Genomic DNA, 15,762 nt, shown 5'->3' with positions numbered 1-15,762 from the left:
CTTATTCTGGTCAGTAAATATCAAAGATGGTATGGGAGATTTGCCTTAAAAGATCAAACCCCAGTTCCATGTGTAGCCTACTCTAAATATATTAAATATATTAAATACATAAATATTCTATCTGCACAGCATAGATCTTCTACTTGGAGTTATTTTTTAAACCAGCAGTTCTCAACTGCGGTGATTTTGTGCAATCCTCCAACTTCCTGACAGTTGGCAATAAATACAAACATTTTGGTGACACATCTAGGAGATTGCTACTGGCATCTAGTGGGTAGAGGCCAAAGATGCTGCTAAGTATCCTACAGGACACAGGACAACCTTCTGCAACAAAGGATTTCCAGTCTCAAATGTTAAAAGTGCCAAAGCTGAAAATATGGTAAAATGCTAAATCTCAAAGTTCTCCTATAACTTAGTGCCTGGATTCAAGGACATAATACTATTGAGGTACAAATGGGAGGGCACTTATGTGCAGAAAGCACATTTTAAAAAATTCTTTTAAAACATATGATCACTCTCACCCACCTCCTCCCTTGACAAAGGCCTTCAGAGCAGTTAACAACTAAACACCGAGGCAATATGGATTTCATCTCAAGGCTGCTACCCTTTGTAGAAAGGGAGGCTAAGGCAAGCTTTAAGAAAAAACAAAAAGCTCAAAGAGATAAATGAACACTGTCACTGGAGAGTCTTGATGACAAACTTGTGTCAGAGAGAGGGTTAGCGGGAGGTTAATATGAAGGAAAACAAATATTAAGGAGGATAGGAGGATAAAACTGCGAAACAAAGCCAGGATTGGTGGCACACGCTTCTAATCCCAGCACTCTGGGAGACTGAGGCAGGAGGATCACTTTGAGTTCAATACCAGCCTGGGCTACACTTTCGAGGCCAGCCTGGAAAACACTGGGAGACCCTGACTCACACAAAACAGAACAAAACAAAACAAAATCAGCTAAACTAAATGCCAACAGAAAATTGGGCAAGATTAAAAATGTATGTTTCCTTCTGCAACCCCGAGATCCAGGTAAAAACCTTTATGACACCAGGGAGGACGTTAGAAGCCAAATACATTAGCATAAATCACCAGACAAACAAACACTTTTGTACTTGGGAGAGAACCCTGCAGACTTTCCCAGCCTCAGGGCTCCCACTTTTGCCTCCCTGCCCTCACTGCCTCCCTGCCCTCATGGAACGCAGGTGAGGACGGAGGCTGCCTACAGTCCTCTTTGAGCCTTTGACCTCGCTGTTCCTTCTGCTTAGGTGTAACCCACCCTCACCACCCCCTGTGCCTGGCTCAGGCCACCTCCAGGGGCCATCATGGAAGGCATCCCTGCCTTCCTTGTCATCTTGGCAGGGCCACTCTGCATGCTAACCACCCACACATGGGTTTGTGTGCCTGATGGGTGGAGGTCCCCTGAGGGTAGGGTTTGTGTATGGCAGTCCTGACAGAAAAGGCACAGGGAACTCGTGTTCAGTGACTGCTACTATGTTTAAATGACAATCAGTGTCTCCCCCACAGCCACCATCACTTTCTGCAACAGCAGATGCCCACCACATCACTCTATCTATTCTTTACCAAATCTTATCATTTCATTCACAAGTGAGGTAATTTGACATGTGACTTGCAAATATAACCCCAAGGCCCAAGCTGGCATCAAACATGTAACTGAACAGGTTCTTAAAAGGCAGTCATTATATAAACATTGATACAATCAGAAAGTTCTTTCACCTCTGCTCACCTGCGTTATGTATATCATATATATCTGTTATGTTGGTCTGTTGTATTTAAGACTAATGCTTTTAAGCTACCTTTATGAAACTATACTTCTCCAGCTTGTTAAAATATTAAAAGTCAAGTTAAAGTCAATTGGATTCCTTAATTTGCTAGCTGTATTACAAATACCAGTATATCTTGGCACCTGGGAAGACACACAGACTACATGCATACACATACATAATCACAAAGGTAACTGGATATGTATCAAATACCATAGAATCACAGAACAGCATTTTTCCAAACTGTCCTTTCGCATCCTTCTCTGCTTAAAATTTTACATTTCTTCCCTTCTATGCTTTCTAACCAGAAAAATCTGCAACCTCTAATCTGGTTTATGTATGTAGCACCTGCTTTCTGTAAAAAGTTGGAACTTTTACAATCTCTTCTAAGAAGGCGTCATATAACACACTTCTTTGCTGACAGTGATAAAGAATTAATCCAAGAGACAGAAGCACAAAATGGATCCAAAGTTGGAGCTGTTACTCATTTTAATTCATTGATCTCCACTTCTGTCTAGGGAAGCAGGGAATTCCTACTCCCAAAAGGGTATGTGTACACAAGTCTGATTCCTGACACAAACCCTAAGCTCCCTGTATCATAAACAAGATCTCCACGTGGGTTACCTCTACTCTGAATTGAAAATAAAACTATCAAATTGTGAGGCAGTCTCTCTGGCTGGGTGTACCTGCATTTATGAAATCTGCTGCTTCCACAGGGGAAGAATCTACACTGAATGAATGAATGAATGACAGATCAAGGTCAAGGTTAACAGTAGATCAAATTGTGAAAAACAAAAAGAAACTCAGAAGTGGTCTATCTCAGGTAAAAATTTCACTAAACCAACTGGAACCCATTAAGACTGATATAAAGCACATTTCTCTTTCCCTTGAGTCCTGAAATGCGTTATATACAGTAATGCACAAATATATTTCTAGGTTGAAGTATGCAATGTTAAGAAAAATTACTATGTATCTCTCTTTAACGTTGTTTAAATCCTATCACTGACAATGCAAACTTAAGGATGAACCTATGGAAAGTGTCTGCAGTTAACCAAAAGCACCACTCCAAAGCCCAGCCCTGTCATCCTCAGTTGTCCCCTAGGCCCATGACAAGCCAGGCATCAAACTGAAGCCTCTCTATTCTGCTCGAGCCATTGCTGGATCTGTCCCTTTCCTCTGCTTCTGGTCCCCTACTAGAACATCCTCCTTCCTCCTCTCTCTGAGTCTCCCCAGTCTGGAAGCTCTTTTTCTCTATTTAACCTTCATGGTTCATTCCAACTGGGAACACAATTGGTCCAAGTGCACTGGACTCTTAGTTGTTTCAAGTTCATGAACCTGTGCATCGTCTCACATGCTTCAGAGTCCCTTACAGTACCTACCACAGTGTGAGGACAACATCGGTGCTCAGTAAATTTGTTACTTGGGGCATAATAGGTGCTCAATAAAACCCTCCTTTCATCTACCAATGATAATGAAGCACCACACTGAGGGAAATTACCCAATGGATTCAATCCAAAGAAACAATTTCGTACTAATTGCCAAGCTACTTAAAGCACAAATGTTTTCTGGTTTTAATTTTAATTGTCACTCTCAACTAAATACTTCACCACCGTAGGCTTGCAAAACACTGTAAGAATAACAGAATATTCGCCAAAGTTAGTCTCCAGCAGTATCCTGAAAGGGATCAATGAAGCAATTACGCATGTAACTGTTCAGCTTCCAAGTTGTCTTGGGCAGCTTTCACTAGGAGTGCTCCAGTTATTTTTGGTCTGAAATATTTGCACTAACTACTCCAATCTTTCTATCCTACCCTCTTGAAAGAAATGAGCCAAAACAGTATTTAAAAGGGTAAAATGCTTCCAAACAGGATTCATTACTTTTCAAAAATACCAGATCCTAGAACAGAAAGGAACTGAGACTGTGTCACCAAAAGAATGCAAAATGGGGGGGGGGGGGTTCCTACTTTAAATTTAAACTCCTTTTTCAAGATAAGCAACAAGAACACCCAAAGTGAGGAACTTGAATGAAACACTGGTAGACTCCTCCTCGGAGAGTTCCCGTGGACTCTCCCTTCCAATCCACGTTCTTTAGACTTTTTTTTCTGCCTGCAAAATGCAGCCTTCCTCCAGAATAATTCCATTTAAAAAGTCCCCACCCGCGAGGAAACATTAATCTACTTTGCAAACATGCGTTCCAGTCTGTACTTTACTATTTTTTTAACTCCTCCCCCCACCCCCCTTTTTTCGTACCTTGAGACAAATGTTTTTTTCCCCCAGAGTTGAAAGCTGTCCAAAAACAGGACCACACACGCCGCCGCCTCCGCAGGCCGGCACTGCGCCCGCTCCCCCCCCACCCCCCCCCCAGCGCGCCGGCCGCCGGGGCGCGCGCACTCCCTCCCGCCAGTGGTGGCCTCCCCCCCACCCCGCCCTCGTTCCTTTCTCTCCGCGCGCCTTGGGTGGGGGTGGGAGAGGGAAGGGCACAGAGCCGAGAATCCCGAACCCGAGAGGCCCTCCTGGAGCCGCGTCTCGGGGCCAGGACAAGGCGGGCGGCGGCAGCAGCGTGCTCCGGGACCCCCAGCCGCGCCGAGTGGTCCCGCGAGAGGCCCTGCGCCTTTGCCATCCGTCCCCCCACACCTAGCGAAGCGCGGCGCCCCGAGCCGGTCACAGCGCGGCCTTTGTCGGCGGGCCTGGCTTGAGGCCAGGAGCCCAAACAATAAACAGTTCCCCGGGTCCGGGCTGGGGGCTCGCACTGGCCACGCCACGGCCGCGCCCTAGATACACGCCGTCGAATGTCTTCATCCCATAGAGTGGAGGAAAGGGAAGGAAAGGGGCGCGGGTTGCTTACCTTCCACCCACAGCTCCTCCACGTTGGTCTCCAGATTAGCTGCCTTTAATCCCACCGCGAAGGCCCCAAATATGAGCAGGCCCACAACCAAGAACTTGCCGCAGTTTTTTTGAATGTAACAACCCAGTTTAAATAAAAGTCTCTGAAACTTCGCTCTCAGCCACAGCGGCGCTTTTCGGCCGGTCGCCTTCCCCTGGGGACGAAGCAGAAGGGAGGAGTAAACGCCGGGGAGTCGCCCGCCCGGGACCCCCCCCCCCCCACGGACCTCGAGCTAGGGCTAGGACCCGGTGTGGGGACGGGGAGCCTGACTGGTCATAAATCAAAAGTCAGCTACCCCTTGAGAACAGCAAGGCCACCTCACGCGTGGCTAGCGCGACGTCCTGGAGTATGACCTGGGGCGAAATACTGGAAGAAAAAGTCAGGGCAGACAGAAAACGCTGGACGCGAGTAGGATTCGCCCCAGAGCAGGGAAGGGAGGGGCTGCGTAATTCCAGAGAAGGAGCCCGGCACTTAGGAACCGGGAAACCACGACCCCCTTCCTTTAAGCTCGGCTCCGAGACTCCTCTCCAGACGGGTACTAGGGCGGGCATGCTTTGGAGGGACCGTATTTTGCGAGTCCCTTAGCCCAAGTGGTAGTCAGTGGGGGTCCACGTGGAGAACGCGGCCGCCGGAGCGCACTCAGGGCGCATTTCAGCGGCGTTGGGAGACGCTGTGCGAGCGGAATTAGGAAGCCGGGCAGCCATCGGCGACTTACGACAGAATCTGGGATCGGAAGAGGGCAGCCACAAGGATCTTTCCCTCCTGGCTAACGTTACACACGCCGAGTGCACGGGGCAGGCAGAGCGCAGGCGGGCTCAGGCGGGCGCAAGCGGGGCCCCTGCCCGGCCCCTCTCGGTGCTCGCCTTCCCCGGATTCCACACATTTCAGCCGGCCCCATAAACACAATGAACCCGGCCGCCCCGCACACCCGCACTGCAGATTTAAGGTGGCAATTTATTTACCACGCTCCCTCTACCCGTCAGGGTCGGAGGACTGGCGGCTCAAAAACCGGAAAAGAAGAGGGGGTATGTCCTCTTCTGAGGATAATTTTTAAGGGAGCAGAGGTTTGAAGCTCAACAAAAGCAAAACCGGCTGCCAAAAAAGGAAACCACCTTTATTTCGGCTCCCTGCCCCCTTCCTCTCTCCGCCTCTCTCCACTCCGCCTCCTTCTCCAAGATGTTAAGAAATGTGGCAGCGTTACAGGGGTTTAGGCTGCACGTTGGGGCCGGAGCGCGGGAGGAGGGAGGCTGGGGCGCGGGGCGAGCTGCACCGCAGCCGCACTAGAGGTGGTCCTCGGTGGCCCGCTGCCCGAAGCTCCGGAAAAGGCTCGCCGGGGAGGGGGCGCGCGCGCAGACACATACACACACAGACACACACACTCCTCCACCCCCTGCGGACCTCAGACAGCCTTTCCAACTAGGACCGGACGGAGGGTTTGAATTTTTCAAGCCCCACTTGTCTGCAGCTTTTCCTGGAGAGGTGTGTGTGTGTGTGTGTGTGTGTGTGTGTGTGTGTGTGTGTGTGTGTGTAAGCGCAAGCGCGCGCGCAGGGGCGACCGTAGAGAGGAAGAGGGAAGGGAGAGTGGAAAGAGGAGTCCGAAATGCACCTTGGAAATCTGCTCCAGAGCGAAGGCTGCGTCGCAGTAGCTGGGCCGGTGCAGATAGTCCGGGTCCGGCGCGGCGGCTCGGCGCAGCCCCCCGGTTCTTCTACGCCGCCCACCGCCGCCGCGGTCCTGGGGCTCGGAGGCGTCACCCGCCGAGGCCATGTTGCCGCCGCCGCCGCCTCCTCCGCGGGGACCGAGGCTCCCCGGGCCGCCGCTGCGCACCCCCGGGCGCCCGGCTCGCGAGGACGCTGCTCGCCGCCGGCCTCTGGGGCTCGGGCTCCGGGCGACAGACCTGCTCACGCGGCGGCCCCCGCGCCTTCAGAGCCCGCGCCTTCCATTGCCACATCGCGCGGGGGTCCCGCGGTCTCCAGTCCTCCGCGCGCGGGGCGAGCTTGGCCTCGCGCGCCCCCGACCCTCACGGCCGAGACCCCCGGCGGGGCTCAGCGACACCGGGCCGGCGCGGCTCCCGAGACTCCTGCAGCTCCCGCGGGCGGAGGCGGCGCCTGGGGCTGCTGCTTGGTCCCGGACGCGGCGTTCTCGGGCCCCTCGCCGACCCGCTGGACCATTCTGCCCCCGCGCCGCGCGCCTCCCTAGCTCCCGGGACCTGGGGACTGCGCTCTGCGTGTGTGCGGCGGGCAGCGGCCGCAGCAGCTCCTTGATTCAATAGATGAGATGGAAGGAGAAAAAAAAGAACTCTCTCCATTTGGAGAAAGAGGAGGAGGAGGAGGGGAGGGGGTGGAGGGGGAGCAAGCGAGCGAAAGAGAAAAAGGCTGGAGCTCCCGCCCCCGGGGCTGTCAGATGGCTTGGGTTTCTGCGCCGCGATTGGCTCACCGAGGGCAGAAATTACTCAGCAAACATGACTATTATTAGCTGCTTAGCAACAGCTCACCAAAGTAGAGAGACCACCCAGGTAGGCAACCCCAGTGTGTGCTTCCCCGGCCTCGGGGGGAGCCCCCGCGAGCGCCAACCTTCTCGCACGCAGTTCTTCCATTAAGGAATGCTCCCCCCTCCTTTCTTATTCCTTTTCTTTTCAACTGTGTCTCTTTTTTCTTTTTTGGTGAGACGCCTTTTGCGCGCGCACACACACGCGAACACACACACAAGAGCATTTACTTCACGATAGACACGGGGGGCATGTAATATTTTTTTAAGCGCTTAAACAATTTCTGAAATTCCTCAAAGAAAACGCTTTCAGAGGCACCTTGGCCTCAAGCTGCAGCGAATACTGGGAGGTCCGGCTTGAATTCCCAGGCCTGCACCAATAATGACAGGGTAGTGGATAGTGCGCCAGTGTGTGCCAGATTTTTTTTTCCTCCTCTCTTTTCTTTTATAACTAAAGGCAAGACTTAGGCTCTCGCAGGGAACAACGCCTCATATTAAGACAAACAAAATGGAAAGTTAAAGAGGAAAGCAAGGACGTTGGGAAAAGGCACTGTTTCTTCAAATCCGTCTTGCCCCCAACGGTCCCCCCAACACACAGAAACACACACACCCCAGGACAGCATAGTCCTGGTTTGAAGGAGTCACTGTTTTATAAACGTAGAATCTAGATACCAAAACAGTCTCGTGGAGGCAGAAGCGTTTTTATTTGAATCTTTAATGTAACATTCATAAAAACAATTCTTTCAACGACCCAGAGAAATGGAATCATTTACTTGAGAAAGTTGTCATGATTTTGGGTTAATTTGGATCCCGCATCCTTTTTATTAATCACAACTTTGTAAAAAGTAGTTTTAAACTGTTTTAAAAACAAAAATGAGTATGCATCCTTTTATGTTTAATAACAGCGTGAAGTAGGGATAATAGAAACTTTTGTTAGATTTATTCGAAACAAATTGTGCGCAGGTCGCGAGGATTTGTATCGATCCTGCACCCAAGAGTCATCAAGACATCCCAAAAACTCGCTTTCCATTCAGGAAGAAAACACGCGACCTCTGGGGGGTGATGGATACTGTGGCCAGAAGCAAATTAAATAAACTGTCTACACAGCTACGCTTTTAAGAAAAAAAATTTTTTTTCTAGGGTGGGATGCGTTTTTCTTACATTTTCAAGTTCAGTCCACAAACCCACGATTCTGTCTGTTTAGTATTTGGTTCTTCCTTTTTTTTTTCTTTCTTCCTTTCTTTTCTGGAGTTGAACTGCAGAGGGACCCGCGGTTGTGAGAAGCCGACTGAAGCCGTGAAATGGGGCAGTGTGACTTTAAGATGCACACGGTGTGTGTTCATTGAAAAAAAAAAAAAAAGGAAAGAAAGGAACCCAGATGGAGGGAAAGAGGGAGGAGCGGGGGGAGAAGGCGGAGCGCGCGCAGACACGTGACCAGGGCGGGCGCGTCCGCGCGCGCCGCCTTAGGCCGAGCAGGTCGCAAGGCCGAGAACTGGGCCCGCGGCGCGGCCCCCGGGGGCTGGAGCAGGCGCGCGCCCCGCCGGCGCGGACGGACGTGCCGGACGCGCCGTAGTACATTCCTGGAGGCGGACCAGCCGGGCTTTGCCCAATGCGCGCGCGGCCTCCCCGCAGCCGGCCAATGGCGGCGCGCACGGAGTCCTCCCCGTTTAGCAGCCCGGGCGGCCACCGGGGCGGTGTGCGCGGCTCCCGCGGGGGGCCAGGCAGCCGGCCCTCCCGCCCCTTGCTTCCTCCCGCGGCTCCCCTGGCCCCGCTTCCTTCTCGCCCCTTCCTTGTTCTCTGCTCTCTTCCTTCTCTATCTCTCCCCTCCTGGCCCAGCTTCGCCACTTTCCCTCTAGCCTTTTCTCCTTCCTGGTTTCACTGGGAGCCCTTGTTCTTTAAAATCCCGAGCCTGGCAAAAGTGTGCGGTACCCGGAGCGGGGTAGGGTGACCGGGGCGGGGGGAAAGGAACAAAGAAGGTAGATGCGCTTGTGGGTGATCACCGCATCAGGAGGACCCAACTACCCGGCCAGCGCCTAAATTCAAAACTCATAAACTCCCAAGGAACACGTGATTTTGTGAGCAGCTCTGGGAAGAGCTGCTGAAATCTAGAGGGGAAGGCTAGCACGATGCAATGGAAAACGACCCTACATCAATAAATAATAGCGCAGAGAAACTGAACACGTAGTAGTTTAATCTCAGAGTAAAATCCTGGGCTTTAGTATGTTTGTTAAGTAGCATGAAACAGGAATAGTGGTTTGCTGTGTTAGCTTTTACTAAATGGTCCTGCAGACCTTTCGAGTCAAGCTGCTTGGTGCTTGCTGCTGGAAATTGTCCCCCCCACCCCCACCACCACCTTTAAAGAGACTTAGGGGTAGCACACCTCATTTTATGTCAGCCTGTTTTTATATTCGAGGCTTTTTGTTCTGTCAACTGTAGCTATAGACACGTTGCTACGTTTTTTCAGACTTGTTTACAACATTTTGGACCAAAATACTAGCGACCCCTCCCCAACCTTTTCCTTAAGCAGTTTCAGTGTAGGAATTATAAAATTCTGGAATGGAATTTGGGGTTATGTACTCTCCGGTCCCGCACTTCTCATTGCGCGCGTCCTGGCGGCTGCCACATATGGATCACTTCGTTGGCAAAGTCTCTTCCACCAGGCTCCTTTCCCTCAATTCGACTTAATTCCTAAACATTTTGAACATTGATCCCAGAGGTTTTCAGCGCCCTGAGCCCCATCGCCCACTGTTTGATAAGTTAACTTTTCAGCATCTCAAACAATGGTTCTGGCCTGTAAATTCTACCCGTCGGTTCCTGGATGCAATCCCCAGCCTCGCTCTAACAAGCGCTATCTTAATCTCCCCACCCCCTACCCGCCGCTTCCCCTGTGGTCTGCTTTTTTCATACACAGAGATGAATTACTTTGAGGATCTAATTGGCCTTGTTTCTGTAACGTTTTAAGAAAGGGAAGAGGAGCCAGTGTAAAAGCCTGCTCGACTTGGGTGGTCAGGGCTGAGGCTGCCCCCAATTTGCCTCATTGCTGATGCATGCGAAGGCGACATTCCCAGCGATAATGTTGTTCCTAATCAATCTGCCCTTATTTACATTTGTAAGCATTGTCCGCTTTAATATGCATGCCCTGTGCAAGGACTGCTGCACCACACCGGGTTTGTTAACTTCTAACTAACCACCAGGATTCCACAGACCTGGGAGAAGGCTGATTGGAGGAGCTAGGCCTGCTAAGGTGTCTGCTGGGTAACACAAGACTCTTTAATGGCCTTTCTGCCTAGTGGCTCCCCTGGTGAGAGTTACCAAGTAAGTGAGAGATTAGGGCTTTATCAACCAGCAGGAGTTGCTACCCTCTGTGAAGCAAGAGCTGAGGGATCTATTTCTCTTTCTAAGTAAAGTTCATCTCAGTGCCTAAAGTGTCGGTTTTTTCTCACCATCAAGATCCAACACTTCCTAGAGTTTAGTTTTCAAGACATATTCCTTCAACTCTCTAGATCCCCTCACAACTCCTCCCTTCTCTGTTCCAATGCTTCAAATAGCCATGGCCATGCTACACACATCTCAAAAATGACATCAGATTATCCAAAAGATGACACTGAAATAAAACATCTGCCCTTGATGTAGGGCTGTTCCAATGATAAGCTATTATGGGAGCCATACGTGGTGCAGTTCTGAAAAGCCACAGTGAGATTTAACTTTTCACTGGTTTCCCAGATCAAATCAAATGAATCTTTAAAATCCAACGCAATTTAGCTAATTTCTGCAGAGTGTGTATGAATAAAGGGGTAAATTCCAAGTAATTTGACCCTTGGGCCATTTATAATTTTGTTGAATGAGTTTGATACTCTCTTCCAGAAATCCAAAGAATTGCAAGCATGACATTAAATCCTACAGTATTCTATTTGGGAGAGATGAATGAGGACTTGATGTACTATTCTGTGTATGGATGAGGTGCCATGGATACAAGATGTGAGTGATGGGGGGGCCTAAGCGGTTCAAAGTAGGTACCTTGGATAAGAGTTGAGTCTTGACTCTCCTGAAGTCAGTATGCCACCATCCACATTTTCTTGGTTCCCTAAGAATTCTTCATTATTTTTTCATTGGCAGTTTTTGTATTTACTTAAAAGGTGATGGTAGAAAATGAGTCTAAAGGTTTCAGGGAGGAGGAGGAAAAAAAGATTCAGCAGCCACAAAATGTAAAACCACTGGGCTTGATCCTCCTCCCCTTTTGCCTTCCACCTTCAGTTTCCTGCCCTTATCCCCCCAACCCCTACCTCCCCAGGCTGGAGGAACAGGGAACAGCTCTAGCCAACTTGTCAAAATAATGCTGCTAATTACCCCTGATCTCCTTTAATGGGAAGCTGCTCCCAACTCCACAAAAGAGTAAATGAGAAGTCTACAGAACAAACCCGGAGCACTGGCATTTTGGAGCTCACAGTGAGCTGAGAGTGGAGAGGGTGGCAGAAGGGAGATACCCTGAGGAGGTCCCAGAAATCTCTCCATTGATCACTCCAGGTTTAAATACAAGTTTAAAAGGGGAATTAGACTCTATACGATGCCAAAAGCTATTGGTATTCTCTTGCTAAGAATGCCACCAATTGCAGACAATGTTCAATGCCTTCAATGAACTTGAAAGAAAACATCGAATTGACCCTCCTATTGATCCCCTCCCCTTCTCTATCTTCTTAGCCACAAGACTTTAATGGATAGAGATGTATTCTTGAAAGCCCTAGACTATGAACATTTTCTCCTCCATCTCTCTCACCTCATCTCTATCTCCCTAATATATCTATATCAAGCTTTGCATCTGGCAGAAGGCACACCATTCATTTCAGTGATCTCTGCCATTGGGTCCTGCATGAAAAAGCAGCTGAGCAACATGATCCCTTTGACCCACTGCTGGAGCAACAAATTTATTAGATATAGGCATGAGAAATGAAAGGGAAGTAAAACAATTCTAGCTTATTGTGTGTCTTTCTTTCATACTGCTAATCCGGTTTACACATCACGCCTACACGTCTCAATAGGGCATTATACACTGTGGCAGAGGCTGGGGAAAATAAAAGGTGTGTGTGTGTGTGTGTGTGAGAGAGAGAGAGAGAGAGAGAGAGAGAGAGAGAGAGAGAGACAGAGGATAAATACTTTAACCCATATTGATTCACCCTATAAATTTTTCTATCTAGAAAGTTGAAGACAATTTGTAATACAGCCTTTTAAAAAATCTTTTCATAAAATAATTCCAAATGATGCTAACTCCTGTTCAAATAGCCTGTCAGATTATGACTAGATTATAACTAGAAATTAGATACACCTCTCATAGTGAGTTTGAAATGAAGCTAAAACCTCAAATTGAGAATGGTCATATTAAGATGGTGGGGTCTATTGGTGTCCACTTCGATCCAACATTTAAATTTGCTTGGTGGAAGGACACTGGGTGACAACTGGAACACACACAAACTTACAGTTGAAAGCCCCTTGTTTTACAACATGGGGACACAATGCACCTGAGGCAACAATTTACTTGAGGTACCACCCAGAAATAATAAGTTACAGTACCAAAGGATGACACCAAAAAGCATTGTCTTTCTTTGTGGAGGCAATTAATTGCATGTTGAACTACTGGAGCCAAAAAACCAAAACAAAACAAAACAAAAAAACTCAACCGAACACACAAAGAATTCGGAAAAAAGACTATTGTAGTAGTTCAAGACCTCAGTGATCCAATTATTAAATATTTAGAACCACCCATTGTGGGTCTTTATTATTTATGTCTAGTTCTTTTGTATTTCTCCTCCCCAGGGAGGAAGGGTGAAAGGGAGGAAGACAGTCTTCTCTCCCAGGTCCAGCAAAACAGAGGTCTCTGGGTGTTTCCCATATACAACAACCCATAGGATTTTTAGGGCGATGAAAACTGAAATCAGAAAACTTAGGACTTGCTGTTCACCCACACACTGGGCATCATTTTAAACATGAACTTAAAATGTGTTGAGACACACACTTGTCACCCAGAGATAGTCTCTGGAGGTCCTGTGTCCCAGTGTTGGGCCCGGGCCCAAGAGGGTCTGGGCTAGTCCGACCCACCTCCGGGCTCCCCCAAGGCAGCACTTCTCGTTCTCTGCACTGGGCTACTCGCTCATCTCTTTAATGGGTAGGAGGCACAAGTGCGCCCCAACTGTGGGCGCAGGAGTCAACACACCTCGCCCCTGCCGTGGCCCCTTGTGCAGAACGTCCCTGTGGTCCTGTTTCCCAACAGCGGCGGCGGGGAGATGGGTGTAGGAGCCCCGGATTTTGGTAAAGTGCCTCCCTCCAGCCCTAGGCGTCCCAATCAGCCAGGTGTCCCCGCGGGGTTCCCGGAGCACTGGGCAAGGGTGCGAAGGCGTGCGCCCGCGCCCTCCGGAGGAAAGAACCCGCGTCCGCGCGCGCGCGCGCGCGCTCCCGGAGCCCCCAGCCCGCCCCCGGCGCTGTCACTCTACGCACCAGCTCCGCGTTCACCAGCTCTGCCTCCACTCGCGAGCCAGGGGCCACCACCGGACTGGGGAGCGGAAGCCGAGGCGGCGACCCTCTCAAGCGTGAAAATGAGATCCCAGGCCACCCCCTCCGTGGGAACTCCCCCCGGAGCCGTTCCCCGGCCCGCCCCGCCGCCTGGCGCTTGGGCTAACTCCCCAGTCCGCGCCCGGGGCGCACGGAGCGCGGGGACCGGGGCGCACGGCGCGCGGGGCCGGGGCGCACTCACCATCGCCGGCCGTCAGCCCCTGCCCGGAGCGCGGTGCCAAGGGCGCGGACCCGGGCTTGGAGTTCACATTCAGCCCTTTTTTCCTCGTCCAACGCTTCTCCGTCTTCTCCCGGCCTTCCTCGGTCTCCCCCTGGCCGGGCCGCCGCAGGTCTCTTTGTCTTTCCTGTCGTCGTCTTTTTCTTGGTCTTACTCTTCGTCTTCTCTTCCTCCTCCTCCGTCTTTACAAAAGCAGCGGAAAGGGTAAGAACCCCGGCGCGGGCCGCGGGTCTCTCGGCGAGCGCGGCGCGGACGCACAATCCCAAGGCTGTTGCTATTAAGCCGCTCCGTGGCCCTCGGCGTGGGTGGTCCGCCGCGCCATAGGCCGGACCTGTCAGGGTCACGTGACGGACCCGAAAACTTTACCCCTTTACAATAAACTCAAGGAAAGCAAAGTAAACTCGAGGAGCGTGCTATCAGCACAGCCCTCCTGGGTAAACAGGCGCGCCCTACCCGCCTTCCCGGGGGGTGGGGGGGCGTCCGGCCCGGCCCGCGAGCCCCGGCGAACCCCCCATCCGCCCCCCGCCCCTCGGCCTGCGGGGGATCCCTGGGCACCCCTCGCCTGCCCCACCTTGTGCCCCCCCACATTATTTGCTAACGTTTGGCCTTCTGGCCAGAACCCCAGGGGGAGGGAGTGCTGGGGGGAAGGAGGAAGCGCGCTCACCATCCCCTGCAGTCCGGGGGAAATGGGGGGCGCCGCGAGGGCTGCCGAAGAACTCCACCTTTCATGGCCTCCGTTTTCTAAGCCCTTGCCTGCTGCATTCCCACGGAAGCGCTGGGAAGCTGGCAGTTGACAGGCCCACAGGGAGGCCGGGAGCTGGGTAGATAACCCGAGCCTTCCCAGGGAAATGTTCAGCACCACAAGAAGTGAGCTGTACATGGAGTCCTCCGGGTTCCATTGGAGGTCCCTGGGAAGCCGCTACTTCTGAAGAGACCAAGGTGGGGTCTTTTGGAAAGATTAGTAGCTGACTGAGGAATCCCTAATTGATATTTGCTTCTTTTCCCTTCCAATTACTGTGGTTTGGGGGGTATACCACCCAAATTCTCTCACCCACACTGCCTTCCTGTACTAGGTTAGCTTGGGTGATGGGGTTAGAGGTGCTGGTGGGTGCTGGGGAGAACATTTTGGCTCTAAATGGGAACATCCTATTCAGGGAAGACCCACTGCTAGGAAGACAGTTTCACACAGCTGAGAGGTGTTGTTTAAATGGACCACATTATGGGGGCGGGGGGATGACTTACAGATACAGGCAAAAGGGATGGGGTGATAAAATGTACTGAAGCTAAGTTAACCAGCAGGTCTTCAACAAAGCCAGGCTTCCGGACTCCTCGACACAGGCCTTTGCCCGTGCTCTACCCCTGGGCCACACCCCCAATCCCCAAACCCAAGTTTTACTCCCCTCTTTCTGGGCTGACAGTGTGAGTTGCATGGGGCATGCCCAAGCCCATGTGTTATTAAATAATACTAATCCTAAGAGTTAGTTTATTCCCCTTCCCCCAAGATGATGTACCGTTCTTTAATAGGGTCATTTGAGTTTCCAGAATGTTTGCACTTGAAACACATTAAGTAATTAAACATTGGAATGGTGGGTGGCTGGTCCAGAAGTGTGTTTCATACCAACTGACTAGGGATGAGGGTATTAGGTGAGCATGGATCCTAAGAATCATTAAAAAAAAAAAAAAGAAGAAGAAGAAAGGGGGCTGGGGATTCAGCTCAGTGGTTTCGCTGCCCCAAGTTCGATCCCCGGTACGAGAAAGAAAGGAAGGGAGGGAGGGAGGGAGAGAGAGAGAGAGAGAGAGAGAGAGAGAGAGAGAGGAAGAAAGAAAGAAAAGAAAGAAGGAA

At 50.8% G+C, this 15,762-nt stretch overlaps 1 protein-coding gene across 6 annotated transcripts in view; it reads right to left on the bottom strand.

Moving 5' to 3' along the window:
- The window catches only part of Ptch1 (patched 1), a 62,469-nt gene extending 48,181 nt beyond the window's left edge, over positions 1-14,288 (bottom strand). Inside the window, exons 1-2 of one of the 6 annotated variants that reach the window (XM_021259378.2) lie at positions 13,884-14,288; positions 4,618-4,810 (exon numbers count right to left, since the gene is read on the bottom strand). In XM_021259378.2, the coding sequence (XP_021115037.1) occupies positions 4,618-4,810; positions 13,884-13,886 (196 nt within the window). In that variant the 5' untranslated portion in view covers positions 13,887-14,288. Of the gene's footprint in view, positions 1-4,022; positions 4,044-4,617; positions 4,811-4,951; positions 5,351-5,371; positions 5,766-6,262; positions 7,004-13,883 lie in introns of those variants that run through there. The other 5 variants (XM_021259379.2, XM_004846083.4, XM_021259380.2 and 2 more) reach the window with 5 other exon arrangements.
- Positions 14,289-15,762: the final 1,474 nt, after the last annotated feature.

Source organism: Heterocephalus glaber, unplaced genomic scaffold, assembly GCF_053883595.1.
Source record: "Heterocephalus glaber isolate CG9 unplaced genomic scaffold, H.glaber_assembly_v1.0 deba00000594, whole genome shotgun sequence".
Taxonomy (NCBI): Eukaryota; Metazoa; Chordata; class Mammalia; order Rodentia; family Bathyergidae; genus Heterocephalus; species Heterocephalus glaber.
The sequence above is the reverse complement of the archived record's forward strand: the minus strand, read 5'-3'. Positions and strand labels throughout refer to the sequence as shown.